The sequence below is a fragment of the Saccopteryx leptura genome, chromosome 5 (assembly GCF_036850995.1).
Source record: "Saccopteryx leptura isolate mSacLep1 chromosome 5, mSacLep1_pri_phased_curated, whole genome shotgun sequence".
NCBI lineage: Eukaryota > Metazoa > Chordata > Mammalia > Chiroptera > Emballonuridae > Saccopteryx > Saccopteryx leptura.
In genome coordinates, this window is record NC_089507.1 from 174588355 (window position 1) to 174606973 (window position 18619).

Genomic DNA, 18619 nt, shown 5'->3' on the forward strand with positions numbered 1-18619 from the left:
CTAGCCCACCACAAATAGCAGCTAGCTGCACATCTCTTTATAGCTCATGCTGGGTGGCCCCGGGCAGAACATAGGTGGTGGTTGACCTTGGCCTGCGTCTTCCAGAACCAGTGTACCCAGTGGACAGCTTTAGACCATGTCAAAGCACTGCCATCCAACCACTTCCACAAACAGCACATTCAACAGGCAGATTCAACTGGTACCAGAACACCATTGAAGTAAGTCCTGCCCTGTAGGGTGGGCCCCTGCTTAGCGGATCACCACCGTGGTTGGAGGTTGGTGGTCAGTTGTCAGAGCCAGTTCTTGCAGCTCATGACCTGTGGGTAATTCCCTACCATTGACCTGCTAACAGCAACCAAGGCTTAGCTACAAGAGGAGGGTGTAACAGCCCACATGGCAGGTGGCATAATTCAAGTGCCCAGCCTGGGTGATTGGGGAGGCTGTGCCATTGGACCCACAGGACACCTACTACATTAGGCCACTCCACCAAGCCAGCTGTACTTAGTACATAGAAACAAACAGGGAGGCTGCCAAAACAAGGAGACAAACCAGTCCCAAATGAAAGAACAGAACAAAACTCCAGAAAAAGAACTAAACAAAATGGAGACAACCAAGCTACTAGATCCAGAGTTTAAAACACTGGTTATAAGGTTGTTCAATGAACTTAGAACTGCAACAGCATAAAAAAGGACTAGTCAGAAATGAAGGCTACACTAACTGAAATGAAGAATGATGACACATCATAATTAAAATGTCAGAGGTTAAAGAAGAATCTTAAAAGCAGGAGAAAAAATAGTTGCCTACAAGGGAGTTCCCATAAGACTGTCAGCTGATTTCTCTACAGAAACTTTGCAGGCCAGAGGGATTGGCAAGAAATATCAATATTTAAAGTGATGAGAAGCAAGTACCTAGAACCAAGATTACAGCGAAGCTATCATTTAGATTCAAAGGACAGATAAAGAGCTTCCCAGACAAGAAAAAGCTGAAGGAGTTCATTACCACCAAACCAGCATTACATGAAATACTAAAGGGTCTTCCTTAAGAACTAGAAGAAAAAAAGATTTAAAAATATGAAAAATAAAATGACAATAAATACATCTCTATCAACAATTGGATTAAAAAACAAAATAAATCAACAAGCAGAACGGATCATACTCATAGATAGACCTTTTTGACAGTTACCAGATGAGAGGGGGGTTTGGGGGAATGAGTGAAAAAGGTGAAGGGATTAACAAGTAACAAATCATGATGTATAGCAGCCATAGGGGATATAGTTAATAATATTCTCATAATTATGTGTGGTGTCAGATACATTAGATATTTATTGGGATGATCACTTAGTAAGTTATGTAATGTCTAATCACTGGACTGTACACCTGAAACTAATATAATATATGTCACCTGTGATTGAAAATAAAATATGATTTTTAAAATATGCATTCTATAGTCCCAAGAAAAAGTCATTCATATATTTTGTGTGTACAGTACAAGTTCCGTGCTGTCTTAGAAATTTCAGTGTTTGTTCCTCGCCATCCCCCACAGGAAGAGATGCCTAGGAGATGCAACCATCACAAGAAACCACTGTTAGTGATGTTCTGTGTTCTTCTCGACTGTCAGTTAGACAGTGATGTGTTTTTGTAGTTGTGAAATTAAATTAAACATATTCTTTCTGAATGGGTAATATAGTATAGCAAAACTACCAGCAAAAGTGTAGTGTTTCCAAGTGTTTCCAGAGGTGAGCTATTGAGTTTGGTACTTTTTTCAAATTCCAATTTAGAATCTCAATCAAGGGCTTAGTGTGATCTCTAAATAAACTGCTTAGTATGGCCTGGGTTTGACTGGAAGATCCTTTTGCATGTCTGAAGCCTCCCTTAAGATCCTCTCCATTCTGTTACCAGGAGACCAGATTGGGGATAGCCTGCACAATCACATCAAAGAGAATGGCTGCTTATGAATGACAGTGGGAAGATGTTCTGGATGGTTAATGCTTTCTTCTCTTGTTTTTGAGTGTTCTCCAATCTCAAAGCTTATGAAAGAGACATAAATCTGGCAGTGTCAAAGTAAATTTAATGAAATAATCCTGTTGGGTTACCTTGAAATAATTATGTCTATAATTTATCTATTTGTGAAAATAGGGAGTATACCTTTTTAAATAATCTTTTTATTGATTGATTTTAGAGAGAGAGAGAAACACCTACTTATTCTATTTATTTAAATGTATCAATTGGTTGATTCTTTATGTGCCCTGATTTGGGATCCAACCTGCAGCCTTGGCATAGCAGGATAATACTCGAAACAACTGAGCTACCCGCCAAGGGTGGGAATAGTTCTTAATCATTGTAGACCATTAAGTATCAGTATTCTTTTACACAGCTTTATTTTGACAAAGATTTTGCTTAAGGTTTTCTAAAATAAGGTGGGGATTTGTTATGCCATTTGTAAAGCATTTAGATCTTCCTCAGTTAAAATAGATATTCAGATGCAGATGGAACTTTTTTAAAAAAAGTAATTAGCTCCAATTTAGAGACAAGTGGTATATTTCTGATGTACTAATGGAAAAAATAGAATAACCTATATATTGGATAGTTATTTATATATTATACAATATATGTTCTGTATGAACTATCATAATAAATGTAGCTACAATTCTCTCATTTACTAATTTGGTGACCCTGGCCAAGTAAATCATATCTGGAGCTTTTGTTTTTTCAGCTTTCAAGTGGGCAGACGAAAATAACTTACTTTTCAGAATTGTAAGGATTGAATGAGCTATCCGAGTGCTTATTAAGCTGTACAGAGCTATATTACTATTACAGTGGTACCTTGAGATACGAGCAGACCAACATACGGTTGTGTTTTTTTTAAGATACGAGCTGCGACTTGGTTTGTATTTTTGTTTGAGATCCGAGTGAAATCCCGAGATATAAGTCATGATTCAGGGAGCTGCTGCTAGTTGGCGTGTTGGCGCATGGGTCCAGTATCGGCAGTACAACACCAGCATCTCATTCTTTCTCGCATGTTACCCACAGAATCAAGCCAAAGCTCGTGCGCTGTACTCGTTCTTGCATCATTTTTGCATTTTTTACTGACTTTTTTTGTGTGCTATCATGGGGCTAAAGAAAGTGAGTGTAAAGAACAGTGGTGAGAAGAAGAAGAGAATGATATCGATAGAAGTAAAGGAAGAAATAATAGAAAAACATGAGCATGGTGTACGAGTGATTGAACTGGCAAGGCTGTATGACTGCAATACATCTACAGTTTGTACCATCCTTAAACAAAAGGATGCTATCAAAAGCGCAAATCCAGCGAAAGGAACTACAATTCTGTCCCAATTAAGGACAAATATCCATGAAAAAATGGAGAATCTTCTGCTGGTGTGGGTGAAAGAGAAAGAACTGGCAGGAGATGCAGTAACAGAGACTGTAATATGCGAAAAGGCACGTATTATTTACAGTGAATTGAAGAAGAAAGAACCGTCAACCTCAAAAGAGGCAGCAGAAGATACGTTTAAGGCAAGTCACGGCTGGTTTGAAAATTTCAAGAAGAGATCTGACATCCACTCGGTGGTGAGGCATGGTGAAGCTGCAAGTGCTGACGTTAAGGCAGCTGAGGAGTACATCGCTCGTTTTGCTGTCCTTATTGCAAAGGAAGGCTACATCCCCCAACAAGTGTTCAACTGTGATGAAACAGGATTGTTTTGGGGAAAAAAATGCCCCGGAGGACTTTCATCACGCAGAGAAGAAGCTGCTGGGCCATAAACCCTTGAAGGTCTGTCTGACCCTTGCATTGTGTGCAAATGCTAGCGGTGACTGTAAAGTAAAGCCACTGCTAGTGTATCATTCCAAAAATCCTTGAGCCTTTAAGACTCACAAGATTTTTAAAGAAAAACTGCAGGTTATATGACACGCCAATACTAGGGCATGGGTTACACGGCAGTTTTTTATTGAATGGGTAAATCTCCTGTTTGGCCCTGCAGTGAAGAAATATCTTCAAGAAAATAAACTCTTGATGTAAGCATTACTAATCCTTGATAATGCTCCAGCCCACCCACCTGGTCTTGAAGATGACATTCTCAATGAGTTAAAATTTGTGAAAGTCCTCTACCTCCCGCCCAACACGACTTCAGTCTTGCAACCTATGGATCAGCAGGTCATTTCCAACTTTAAAAAGCTTTACACAAAGCACTTGTTCCGCCGCTGCTTTGAGGTGACTGAGAATATAATTCTAACCCTTCGAGAGTTTTGGAAAGATCACTACAACATCATGATATGTTTACGCATTATTGACTTGGCATGGCAAGAGGTTACAAGAAGAACCTTGAACTCGGCATGGAAAAAGTTATGGCCTGATGTTGCAGACAGGAACTTTGAAGGATTCGAACCAGGGACCGAGACCGTGGTAAAAGTGTTGGAGGAGATTGTGTCCCTCGGAAAGTCAGTGGGTCTGGAGGTAGATGAGGGTGATGTAAATGAGCTTGTCGAAGAACATGAGGAGGAACTCTCAACTGAGTTGAAGGAGCTATAGATGATGCAACATATGGAGCTTCTGCAAGAGATTAGTAGTGAGGAGGAGGTCGAGTTGGAGGAAGTGATTTCTACAAGTGAAATTAAAGACATGCTGGCAATGTGGGAGAAGCTTTCGAGTTTCATTGAAAAGAAACACCCAGAAAAAGTTTCAACTGGTCGTGCTTCAGCACTTTTTAATGACACTTGTTTGTCACATTTCCGTAACATTTTAAAAGGCAGGCAAAAGCATACCTCTTTGGGTAGATTTTTATTCAGAAGTCCTGCAAGTGAAAGTGCCGAAAGTGCAGCCAAAAAGGCAAAAAAGGTGATGATTAAATGAAAAATACGTAATGTTAAGCTTAGGTTAAGTTTAAAGTAAAGAAAATGCAGTTTTAGTTTACATTTAGTGTTAAGAAAGTGCAGTTTCAGTTTATGTGTCTACAGTGCCTGCATCCCTTCCTCCCTCCCTCCTCCTCTGCCATTCACCTCTGTTAGCTGCACTCGTCTGTCTCCAAGGTAAGAATACAGTACTAAATAACACTTTTTTCTTTTATTTCATATATTTTGTTAAGCATTGGTAAAGTATACATGTGTGTTTCTTAATTAAAAATGTCTTTTTTCATAATTTAGGATGGTTTGGGGATGTTTCACAGAGCTGGAATGGATTAAATCTATTTCAGTTATTTTAAGTGGGAGAAATTTGTTTGATATACGAGTTGACTGATGAGCTCGGTTACAGAATGAATTAAACTCATATCTCAGGGTACCACTGTAATTGTAATTATTTGGTTTTCAAATTATGATGTCAAGTTATAGTTTGTATATCAAATAATAAACTATTACCAAATTGGCCTTTTTCTGTTTGTATTTTTTGCAGTGTTCACCATTTAGTCTCTCATTCTTGTGAGCCCTGTGAGGTGTGTAGAAAAGGGGACGACCCTATGGTGGTGTGTGGCTCTAGAATGTGAGCTCCTGGGAGTCTGTCTTATTGCTGTGGTGTGCTTATCATGGTGAGGAAGGGAGCATCCCTGCAGGAGTCACTCAAACATGGTATCTTTCCACAATGCCAGGTTAATTAGGGGAGACCTCCCCAGTAAGTCAGTAAAGACACACAGGTTACACACAGAGTGGGAGCTTATGTGATAGAAGTGAATAGAGCGAGTATCTGGCAGGAAGTTCCAGTCACTGGCAGTGTCTGCAGGTGGAGAGGCAGGTGTCAGTTTCAAGCCAGGCAGCTGTAGTGGCAGCACTTGTTTGGTAGAGTGGAAGTCTGGCAGGGCTCTGTACCTGACCCATGGTACAGCCAAGCTTGAACGTTCGGTGATCAGAGCTCTGAATTCTTATAACCCATAAGGGGTAGAGGTCCTACTCACATCAGTGTCCAGATGGAGTCCTTATTCAAGTGTCCAAACTTATGGTTTGGGGTATTCTGGGCCCCTCTTAAGGGCATTCCCATTGTACTCCATTATCTCAATCTTGACATAGCACTTGGCATTACTGTCATGGCTGACAGTGACTCCATAATGGGCTGTCAAAGGCGTCCACCAAGTTGGCTCTGCTTTGCTGTGTACGATCACCCAGCACTTGGCATGCAGTAGGCACTTAGTGAATAGTGATGGAGAAAATGAATGTGTTAATGTTAATACAAATGCTGATTATTTTTCTTTTGTCTAGTTTTCAAGAACAAAGGCAGCAGTCTGAAGGGGGGAGTTCATGTCACTTCTATGTTTTATTTAAACATCTGTTTAGTATAAATGTGTTAGCTACATATATTTGGAAGAAAAATGCAAGGAATACCAAAAGATTTCAATTTATAAGTAAAATTTTCCTCAAATATTTCTCCTAAATTACTCCCTAGAAATAACTGTAATTTTCTTTTTAATTCTTCTGTTGGTTAGCACTATAATTCTAAATAATTTTAGGATACTTCTATATTCTGACTTATTAATTTGACATAGTATCAGTTCTAAATAAATGATGAATTTGGCATAGCTTCCATGACTGCATTTTCTCCTTTACTTCCTGATTTTACTTAGTCAATTCTCAATTTCTAAATACTACTCTTTATATATAAATAACATTTAAACGTACTTTAAAATTTGTTTAAATATTTTCCTATATCTCTGGGTTATAGAGTAGTAATGAATATATTGTCCAAACTGGGATATTTTTGAGGTGCCAAGAGATATAAACCAAGACTGTTTATACAAGCATTCTAGTTATAGGGGACTTTATAATTTATTTATTTAATTTATTATTTATTTTTATTAAGTGAGAAGTGGGGAAGCAGAGACAGACTCCCGCATGCACCCAACCAGGATCCACCTAGCAAGCCCCCTACTGGGTGATGCTCTAGCCCATCTGGGGCCACTGCTCCAACTGAGCTATTTTAGCTGAGGCGAGGCCATGTAGCCATACTCGGCACCCAGGTCAACTTGCTCAAACTGTTTGAGCAGTGGCTATGGGAGGGAAGAGAGAAAGAGAGAGAAAGGGGTGGGGTGGAGAAGCAGATGGTCGCTTCTCCTGTGTGCCCTGACCAGGAGTCAAACCCAAGACTTTCACATGCCTGGCCAACACTACTGTTAAGACACCCGACCAGTGCCTATAATTTATTTTTACTTTGTGTTTAATTAGTTGATAAAATTGGTAAAGCTTTTCTACCTTCAAATATTTTTCACTGACTGATTCCTAATTAGATTTCACAGCAAGGAAACTTTGTGAAAGAATTTCAGAACATTAGCTATTTCTGTATTTAAATGGAGCTTATGATATGAATGGTATTTCATTAAAATATAACAAATTAATAGATCAACACCTTCTTGCACTCAAATATATATTTTTAATGGTAAGGACATACCTATCAATTTTTCTTTTAATGGATATTTTCACTAGAGATTGAATGAAAAGTTATATTTTGAAGACCTTTTCAGTATCTGCAGAGATAAACATGATTGTTCTCCTTTGTTGTTAATATGTTAATTCATGGATTTCCTCATACTGACCTGTCTTTGTATTCCCTGAATAATTCCTCTATGTATTTCTTTTAACAGACTAATGGATTTTTGTTTGTTTTTACTTTTTAGCAAAAGAGACAGAGAGGGACAGATAGGGACAAACAGAAGGGAGAGAGATGAAAAGCATCAATTCTTCGTTGTGGCACCTTAGTTGTTCATTGGTTGCTTTCTCATATGTGTCTTGACTGGAGGGCTCCAGCTGAGCCAGTGACCCCTTACTCAAGCCAGCAACCGTGGGCTTCAAGCCAGTGACCTTTGGGCTCAAACCAGCGACTATGGGGTCATGTCTATGATCCCACGCTCAAGCCAGTGAGCCCATGCTCATGCTGAATGAGCTGATGCTCAAGCTGATGAGCCCACGCTCGTGCTGGATGAGTCCGCGCTCAAACTAGCGACCTCGGGGTTTTCAACCTGAGTTCTGTGCATCCCAGGCCAACATTCTATCCACTGTGCCACCACTTGGTCAGGTTAATGGATTGTTTTTAAATATTTTATTTCAAGTCTTTTATTTACAATTTATTTGTATATAGACTATCTGATTGAACTATATATTATTGATGTTACAAGTGCCTTAAAAAAGGAATTTGGGTCCTGGCTGGCTAGCTCAGGTAGAGCATCAGCTTAGCATGTGGAAGTCCCAGGTTCGATTCCCGGCTAGGGCACACAGTAGAAGTGCCCATTTGCTTCTCCATCCTTCCCCCTCTACTTTCTCTCTGTCTCTTCCCCTTGCGCAGCCAAGGCTCCATTGAAGCAAAGTTGGCCCCGGTGCCGAAGATGGCTCCATGGCCTCTGCCTCAGGTGCTAGAATGGCTCCAGTTGCAGCGGAGCAATGCCCCAGATGGGCAGACCATCGCCCCCTGGTGGGCATGCCGGGTGGATACCGGTTGGGCGCTAGCAGGAGCAGGAGTCTGTCTCTCTGCTTCCCCACTTCTCACTTCAGAAAAAGACAAAAAAAAAAAAAGAAAAGAAATTTGGAAGGTTTTTTTTTTTCCTGTGCTCTGGCCTTTGAAGGTTTAAATATGTAAACCAAACTTAATTTTAGAAAATTATAAAGAATAAAAAGCGTTTATTGAGCAAAAAGAGCTGCAGCCTAGGAGACACATATCCAAGAAGCAACCTGAATTCTGCCCCATGAAGACATAGGGAAGGAGGCCTTTTAAAGCAAAAGTTCCTGCCCAAGTTCCCAATTTTATCTAAATGAGGTTTCGAAAGTGTGCAGTACTGATTGGTGGATATAGATGATACAATTTGAGCATTTCCGATTGGACAGGGGAGGTCCATTGTTTTGAAAGAGAAAACCAGGGTTTCCCTGTAGTGATTGATTCAGATGGTATAAACAGCAGAGGAATTGTACCAAAGATTGAAAGCTTGATTGGTGGCTTTTCCTAAAATTCAGTGCTCTCACTCTGTCAGCCTCCTACTAGAGGCTGTTTATGAACTTGAGCCCAGTTAATTACAGTCCTTTTCCACAGATTATTTCTTTTTGGGGTTCACAAGTAGAATCCTCCTACAGTGAAATTATCTTGGGTTTTTGGTGTGTAGGGTTTTTTTTATACACCCCCCTGAAATTGTAATGTTTAAACTTTTGATCTCTACTGAGGTCAGTTTTGGTAAAATTATTTTTCTAGGAAATTATTTTAAGTTTTAAATTTTATTTTCAGAGTTGTCTTTTATGACTTTTTAAAATGTTCTTTATTTCAGTAATTTCCCTCTTGTCACTTCTTTCTCTTGTGTGTGTGCTTTTCTGCTTTTTTCTTGATTCTTTTGATTCTTTCTGTCTAAACAACTAATATTTTGTCTTAGGAGTTTTATTAGAATCCTGTTTTTTGCTTTACTAATTTCTGCTTTTACCTGTATTGCTTTCCTTTATTCTTCCCCCACCCTGGCTTTGGAGGGTAGGGTAGGTAGTGGCCTTTAATTCGTGATTTCCATTATTTTATTTATATGGATTCAAATATTTATGGTTGAGTTTTTGTTAAAACTGTATTAATGTTTTAGTTGTATCCCATAGATCCTAACATATAGCGTTTTGTGTTTGTTTCCCTATACAATATTGTTTCTGGGTTTATTTCATTGTAACCAGAGAACTTACTGAGGTTCTTTTTGCCACCAGATATATGATTGGTGTTTATTAATGGTCCATGTGCAATTGAGAAGAAGGTAGATTTTCTCTTATCAGAGTGTATGACTTGATAGCCATCCCTAACATCTAGTTACTGATTATGCTGTGTAGATCTTTCATGTGTTTATTATTATTATATATTTTGTGTGTGTGTGTTTTTCTGAAGTGAGAAATGGGGTGGCAGAGAGACCCCCGCATGCACCTGACCGGGATCCACCCAGCATGCCTACTAGGGGTGATGCTCTGCCCATTTGGGCTGTTGCTCGGTTGCAACTGGAGCCATTCTAGCACCTGAGGCAGAGGCCACAGAGCCATGCTCAGCACCCGGGCCAACTTTGCTTCAATGGAGCCTTGGCTACAGGAGGGGAAGATAGAGATGGAGAGAAAGGAAAGAGGGAAGGGTGGAGAAGCAAATGGGCGCTTCTCCTGTATGCCCTGGCCGGGAATTGAACCTGGAACTTCCACACGCCCGGCCGTCTCTTTACTGCTGAGCCAACCGGCCAGGGCCTCTGTGTTTATTTTTGATCCACTTGACCTGCTTTGGACTAAAAGAGTATATGGTTGTCTCCTTTTATAGCTGTAATTTTGTCTGTCGTCTTGCATCTTTTGTAGTTTCTGCATTATAAAGGTGGCTACTATGTTTTGGTACATATATAGTTATTCACAACTAATATAATTTTATTATTGAGTGTATTTTCATCATTTTGAAGTCAATTTCTATATCTCATTTGATCATTTTGAGCCCAAATACTACCTGGTGTGATATCAGGGTAGTAATCCCTGCTTTCTTATTGTGTTTGCCTTCTTTAGAACTGTATTTCATAAGAGGAGTATGCATTCTGCCTCTTGGCATGTGACCTGTGCTGCCTGGCTCTGGGAGGACTACACTTCCGCTCCCATTGGCCAGTGACTGACTTTGACTGAGGGAGTGAGAAGGATGAACAGATGCGTGCTCCATCTGAGCAAAAGCTGTAGGGGCCATCCCACGCTTCCGCCATGGGTTTTTTCCTCTGTGTCTTAAGAGTACATTGCAGATAGGGGCTGCTTTTCAAGACAGAGAAAGATGACCATGGAGAAGGAGCTATCAGCTTCACAACCAGCCTGAAACAGTAGGTAATGTGAGCAAGAGAGAAGCCTGTGGGAGATTTTGAGGTTGTCTAACAAAAACTGGTTGGCATATAGGGTATATACTTTTGACCATCTCTTTATCTTTTGTCTTTGTCACAATAGCTTTATTTAGTTGTAGTTCTCCCATTTGAGCAAAGAGTTGGATTTTGTTTTGTGAACTTCAGCGCACTTACATTATTGGTATGACTGGTATATGGTTGGTTTTTAATTGTCATCCTACTTTATGATATTTATTACATATGGTTTCATTTGTAATTTTTCTTTATGCAATCTCTGCTTATTTTTTTTTTTTACATTTTAAAATTCATTTTAGAGAGGGGAGTGAGGGAGGAAGGAGAGGAGAGAGAGAAGCAGGGAGGAGCAGAACACATTAACTTCCGTATGTGCCTTGACCAGGCAAACCCAGCATTTTGAACCAGTGACCTCAGTGTTCTAGGTCGATGCTTTATCCACTGCGCCACCACAGGTCAGGCTCTCTTTGCTTTTTATTTAGGATATTTTTATACTATTTACTTTTATACTATGAATCTTTTTCAATATGCTTAGCTTCGTTCCTTACTTAGGCATTTAGTATTTTTGTCTGCTCTGGAAAACATTCGTTACCTGTGTGTCAGTCTGTGAGTATTTTCTTTTCTTTTCTTTTTTTTTTTTTTTTTTACAGAGACAGAGAGAGAGTCAGAGAGAGGGATTGACAGGGACAGACAGACAGGAATGGAGAGATGAGAAGCATCAATCATTAGTTTTTCGTTGCACATTGCGACACTTTAGTTGTTCATTGATTGCTTTCTCATATGTGCCTTGACCGCGGGCCATCAGCAGACAGAGTAACTCCTTGCTCGAGCCAGCAACCTTGGGTCCAAGCTGGTGATCTTTTGCTCAAACCAGATGAGCCCGTGCTCAAGCTGGCGACCTCGGGGTCTCGAACCTGGGTCCTCTGCATCCCAGTCTGACGCTCTATCCGCTGCGCCACCGCCTGGTCAGGCTAGTATTTTCTGTTTCCCCTTTTCTCCAGGGGAAGTCTGTGTGTGTGTGTGGGAGTTCAGTTATTTGTACTTTATCAGAACAAATGTTTCCGTGTTATTTTTCTACCCATTTCCCTGCTTGTTTTAGTCTTAGAGCTCCAATAGAACATATTCAATACTGCTACTGCCAGTCTTCACTGATGTTTCCTAGTCAGGCATTTGGTGTACAAATGCAAATTAGCATTCTTCCCTGATGCAGCTATCTACTTCCTACATCATGTGAAAAAAGTTGGACTGTTTATACATATATTAAACCCAGAAATAAATAATCTTGAAATGGTTACATTTATCTAGGCAGTCTCCGAGTTTCTAGAAGCTGTGGTTACAGAAATGAAGTATCAGGTGAAAATCAATTGCTTATGAAAGATAAACTATATCAGAATAAATAGTTCCATATGGCTGTGATGCTGTGATTGCAGAAAACCCTGTGTGATCCTCAGTGATAAGGGTGAGAGAAGCATATCCTATGTTATTTATGCCCCTTTCAAGCATACCTGAGCTTATGCTAATAAGGTGAGTCCCTAGATGGCTACAGTATCAGGGCTAATTGTCAGAGGAACCGACCATGTGGTATGAGGGTTGGAACTTTCAGTCCTACCACCCCCCTTCAGGAATGGGAGAGTGGCTGAGAATTAATCCCTAGTGGCCAGTGACTTAATTAATCATGCTGTGTAATGAAACTCCAGAAAAAGCCCTAAATGGCAGGGTTCAGAGAGCTTCTGGGTTGGTCCCTGGAGGTGCTGAGAGGTGGCACACTCGGAGAGGAAAATAGAAGCTCCATGAACTGTCTTCCCCCATACCTTGTCCTGTGTGCTTTCGTCATATCCTTTATAATAAACTACTGGTGGTAAATATAATGTTTCCTTGTGTTCTATGAGTTATTCTAGCAAATTATTCAATTTAACAGTCATGGGAGCCCCTGATTTGTACGTGTTGGAGATGTGAGTGCCCCGGGAAACTAGTTAGTACTTAGGACTGGTGGCTGAAGTAGGGCAGTCTTGTGGAATTGAGCCCTTAACCTGTGGGGTCAGCACTGACTCTAGGTAGTTAATCTCAGAATTGTCAGTGGTAGGACACCGACTAGTAGCCACAGAGTGGGAGTACTGCTTGGTGTGGAGAGCCTGCACACTTGTTAGAGGGACATATGGGGAAACTTTCTAAACAATGGATAGTGTCTTCCCTTGAGACACCCAGTCATCAGCACTGTCACCGAGGCTTGTGTGCAGGCCGTCGGTCCCTCCCCAGAGAGGAGCCCAGTGGCTGAGGAGATGCTGCTGGGGAGGACTGAGAAGAGGGAGACCCCTCCTGGGTGGTGTTTTCCCGGCGGGTCCTGAGCACGACTGAAAAGGACCCCTGTTTTCAGCCCTTTGATACAGTTGACATCTGTTGGTGTAATCTGAGGTTGGCCTGATTTTTGTCTCTAGTTCTGCTTTCACATCATCACAGTGTTGTCACTGTCACTTCTTATGACATTTCTAACCTAACAGCTGGTGATTTTAGAAGCAGCTTTATTACTACCTCAGCAGTTGTCACATTTTCTTTTGGATACATCTCATGATGTGTATTCCTTTTGTGCCCATGATTCCACTTTGATGTCTTCATCCTCCCGTCCACGGTTTAAAAGTGCGTGTACTGTAATTGTCGGTGTTTCACAGTGCTCCACAATAGTCGTTAATCTGGGTGGTAATGGCAAGCTGGCAAATAAAATAACCAGTTCTTTTATGAGCCAGTTGGGTTTCTTTGAGAAAAGCAGAGCAGTACAATTTGGGACAAGCAGGCTAAGGAAAACCATAAGCCAGTGTGCAGAACAGAGGAGAGGGGCTTGCTTTTATTAGGCTTTAGGAGGCAGTGGGGAGAGCTGTTTTGAACAAAAGTTCACTGGAGAAGAACAAAAGTTTAAAGTTTTGGTCGTTTATCATTGGCTACAAGTAGCGGTTAGTGTATTATTTCTGGGGCAGGGAGGGATCTTCCTCCTTTGTCTTAAAAAATAGGAGATGAAATTCCATGTGGCGAATGTCCTCCCTTGTCAAAGTAATTCTTTTTCTTGCTGGTTATTCAGGCTGTAACAAGTGGTAGGTGGGTAAGATATGCCCCTTTCAGGGCTTCTCAACTTCATTTTAAATGAGGTGTCCTTTATTTAGTTTCAAAAGGAAAAACCAAGACTTTAGATTATTTGAGAATTAATTGGTTTCTAAAGGATAACACCTGAGCTCTCTGAAATAATGGGCTATAATTTTTCAGAGCTGATTCTCCAGCCTTCCTCCCCGTCCCCAGTCATCTAAATGGGAATGAAAAGGATGGCATTGTGAAGAGAGGCAGGGACTCACAGGCTGGACTCACAGACACAGTTCCCCTGTGCACTGGTGTCTGGTGAGACATGTGCTCTGACCAAGCTTCCTGGTGGGACATGGACCGGGGCCGGACACTGGCCCTTTCTAACCTGAAGTTGCATATTCTTCCTTTAGCATTTTGATAGCCTCAAGGGCAGAAACTCTTTCCTTAGTGTTTTTTCTGGTACACACTGATCTCGGTAAGTGATTCCTGATTAAGCAGGTCCACAGGAGGAGGGAGGTCAGCCTTGCCCAGGAGCTGGAGTTTCGCTGGGGCTGCTCGGTGGTGGGGCTGGTGCTGGTGGTTCTTATGCAGGCTGGTCACTGGTTTCTTCATGGTGGTAGGAGTGTTTTCCTCTTCAAAGTCAAGATACCATAATACCAAAAAATAGTCTATTTGGCTCAATCTAGTTTTCTTAATGTCAATTTAGTGTCACGTACATATATTGTATCACTTGATAATGTTGATTCCTTCACAGAAAGTTGTTTCTGTGTTCAAGAATCTTCTCCCTCACTCTGTGGTCTCTGGATAGCAATCAGTTGAATTATTGAATGTGAACTCTGAATATTTGTCCTTAAAACTTACAAAAAATAACTTTCATCTATATAAAGGAATAGGCATTTGGAATAATTTCAAAAGTACATTTTTTTAATTAGCTTTTAAACTTAAGTTCTATGTATGACAACTGAGTTTTTCTAGTGCTTTTATTTTATTTTATTTTTGTGACAGAGACAGAGAGAGGGACAGACATGAAGGGAGAGAGAAGAGAAGCATCAATTATTAGTTGAGGCACCTTAGTTGTTCATTGATTACTTTCTCATATGTTCCTTGACTGGGGGCTACAGCAGACCAATCACTCCTTGCTCAAGCCAGAGACCTTGGGCTCAAGCTGGTGACCTTGGGATTTTGAACCTGGGTCCTCTGCGTCCCAGTCCAACGCTCTATCCACTGTGCCACCACCTGGTCCAGCTATATTGCTTTTAAAATAAACACTTCTGTTTTAGGAGAAGTAAGGGTCTCGAGGCTGGCAGGGTTCACTTGATATTTTTATAGTAATCACTAGACTTGAATTCAGGCATCAGCTCCACCGACTGACTGGCTGAATGATCTTAGGCAGGCCATTGACGTCCAGACACAGTTTCCTGTGCAGTGGACATAGCGTCTCTCATGATTGTTGTAATAATAAAGATGACATAACACTTGGGAATATTCAGCATAAAACCTGACATGATGTAGGCATTCTGTCTCTGAAAATAACATGATAAAGTACATTTTAACTAAGCTAGTTTTATTTGGAAACCTTTAAGAAGAATGATTGTACTATAATTACAGTTAAAGATTCCTGTTATACTTTAGAAAAACAAGACACGAGAAAGTGACAAGTCTTTGTTAGCTCCAAGAAGCTATGGCTAAGATTGAAAACTCTGTTAGGGATTTTCCACTGTGGAGATTAGCTAATTGGGTTTTTAAAAATGTATGTATAGATTTGAATTGGAGGAAAAGGAACATGAAGTGTGAGTGAGAGCAGGCTTTGCTTATTGTGACACTTTCACTTTGGGTATGGCTTGTTGCCATCCTGTCCTGTGCTGTGTGACATATCCCCCAAAGGTTTTTTTTGTTTGTTTGTTTTATGTGTATGTGTGTGTGTGTATGTATGTGGATGTAATTTTGCATACTATAAAGATCACTCATTTAAAGTGTAGAATTCAGTCATTTATAGTATGTTCACAGAATGTGTAACCATTACAACAGTCAATTTTAGAACATATTGATAACCTAAAAAGAAGCTCTGTCACCCCACACCCCCATTTTTTCCCAACACTCCTACTCTAGACAACCAGTAACCCATCTCTAGATTTGCCTGTTCTGTACCTTTTATATAAATGAGATCATACAGTGTGAGCTCCTCTGCGACTAGCTTCTTTCAGTTGATATATAATGCTTTCGAGGTTCATCCACATTATATCATTTATCAGGACTTCATTCCATTTCTAATGACATTTCATGTTATATGTATACCACATTTTATTTATTCATCTAGCAGTTGATGGACATTTGGGTTGTTTGCACTTTTTGACTTGGAGTAATGCCGCTGTGAACATTTGCATACAAGTTTTTGTGTGCACATTATGTTTTCATTTCTTTTGAGTTTATATTTAGTAGTAGAACTTCTGGATCATATCCTAACTCTGTGTCTGACCTTTTGAATGACTGCCAAACTGTTTTCCAAGTGGCTGCACCATTTTGTATTTATACCAACAATCCATGAGGTTTCTAATTTCTCCACATCCTAACACTTGTTATTACCTGTGTTTTGATTCTAGCCGTCCTAGTGGAAATGAAGTGGTATCATTTGATTTGCATTTCCCTGATGGCTAATGTTGAGCATGTTCTCATGTGGTTATTGGCTATTTGTATCTTTGGAGAAATGTCTGTTTAGATCCTTGACTTAATTTTTAATTGGGTTATTAGTCTTTTTATTATTGAGTTGTACTAGTTCTTTATATATTCTAGACACAAGTACCTTATTAGACATGATGTACAAATATCCCTAAAGGATTTTATGCCTTCAATACATGAATCTGATTATAATAACCCTGATTGAGTACATAGTTCTGGGTCAGGTCCTACAATGGCAACTATATATGGATAATTTCTTTTGATCCTCATAACAACCCAAAGGTATACATAATATCATACTCAGTTTATACATGTGAAAATAGAGGCCCAAAGACCTAAAGAACTAGCCTTGAGTCAAACAGTTAGTAGTTACTATTGCCTGGGCCCACCAGCCCTACTGCATGCGATTGACACTGAGCTGCATGCCTCTAAGTGGAGTTCAAAGCCTGGCATATGCGGATACCCTCACTCATGTTCATATCATGCCCACTCTTGTCATCCTTGACCTCTCCTGTCTCTTAGTCTTTATGTCCATACTTCACTCTCAGTTACTCATTATGTGTACAGCACAGTTACAGGCTGCTCTATCATGGTTTTCCTTTGGTTATTCTGTGTTTATAATATAGACAGACAAGAGAGAGAAACATCTTTAATAGAAGGGCCTTCGCTTAGTGAAAACAAGGTTGATTTTAAAAACTGGTGGAAGTTACAGAGAATTATTTTGGCTTTTATGCAAGGAGAAATTTCTAAGCAGCTAAAACTGTTCCTTAGAGCAGGGGTCCCCAAACTTTTTACACAGGGGTCCAGTTCACTGTCCCTCAGACCGTTGGAGGGCCGCCACATATAGTGCTCCTCTCATTGACCACCAATGAAAGAGGTGCCCCTTCTGGAAGTGCGGCGGGGGCCGGATAAATGGCCTCAGGGGGCCGCATGGGTCCGTGGGCCGGGCTGTAGTTTGGGGATGACTGCCTTAGAGGAATCAGCTGCCTGGTGGAAAAACTTTCCAAAACTGTAGGTTCTAAAAGCAGCAATGGAATTTCCTCCTCTCAGGATGCTGTAAACTTCATTTCCACACTGGGTATGTGGCTGGATCCCAAAGCCCCTTCCATACTGGGGGAAGAAGGGCTTGTTCCCTGCCATAGCTGACAGCTGATATAGCCACAGAACAGTGTGGTGTTTTCTTATATGCTCCGGCTTCAGGTTCTGTTATTTTAAGTCTGAATAAACATAGTGCTAAATTCTTAGACATTAACATGGTAAAGATGTCTTGATCCTTCCAATTTTAGTCTCCTTTGAAAAATGTACTTCTGATTTCTCAGATTGATATCAACTTTAGTTTTCATGCATAGAGAGGACTCTGGTTAAGGGTGAAGATCTGGGGCAGCCAGATCAGTGTTTGAGCCTCAGTTCTGTGGCATCCTTGCTATGTGACCTTGGGCTAGTCACTTTATGTTTGTATGCCTTAGTTTCTGGAACAGGGGAATAAGTGTATCCGCTTTAAGTAGCTGTTAAGGTTCTATACTGCTTGTCTAGCACATAGTACGTGTTCATTAAATAATTATAATTTGAGGATTAGGGATGTGTATGGTTGTCATAGAAAAACTTAATCTAATTTTTAAATTTTTCTTAGAGGAAACACAAGAATAGAAGAGGCTTGTGAAATGTATACCAGAGCTGCAAATATGTTCAAGATGGCTAAAAATTGGAGTGGTATGTATACAGTTTTTGTTTGTTTGCTTTTCAGGCAGATAACTTTAAAATCATTTTGAAGGAATAAATGAATGCTGTCCCCATAGAAGGAGACTGTTGGCACTAAGCAAGATGTCAGTGCCGATTATCTGGTGTGGCCAGCATGAACTGGGTGGGATTAAAGGACCTTGATTTAGTGAAGAAAGTTGAAACCCTGAGATAAAATGTAAACATAAGGACTAGATCTGTTTAGTTTCTATAAACCACTTCATACAGTAAGAATAGTTTTGATTCTCACTAATGTGTGCAAGTCAATCTATTGGCATGAAGATTGGAAGTTGTGGTAGACTCAGTGAAAACAGGCAGGAGACATAAAATGCCTGCTTTTCTTTACATAAACAGCAGTAG

At 40.3% G+C, this 18619-nt stretch overlaps 1 protein-coding gene across 3 annotated transcripts in view; it reads left to right on the forward strand.

Annotated features, from left to right (window-relative positions):
- Positions 1-18619, forward strand: part of NAPB (NSF attachment protein beta) — a 49621-nt gene that overhangs the window by 4008 nt on the left and 26994 nt on the right. For all 3 annotated transcript variants that reach the window (XM_066386959.1, XM_066386960.1, XM_066386961.1), the window contains exon 2: positions 18153-18232. In XM_066386959.1, the coding sequence (XP_066243056.1) occupies positions 18184-18232 (49 nt within the window). In that variant the 5' untranslated portion in view covers positions 18153-18183. The remainder of the gene's footprint in view (positions 1-18152; positions 18233-18619) is intronic.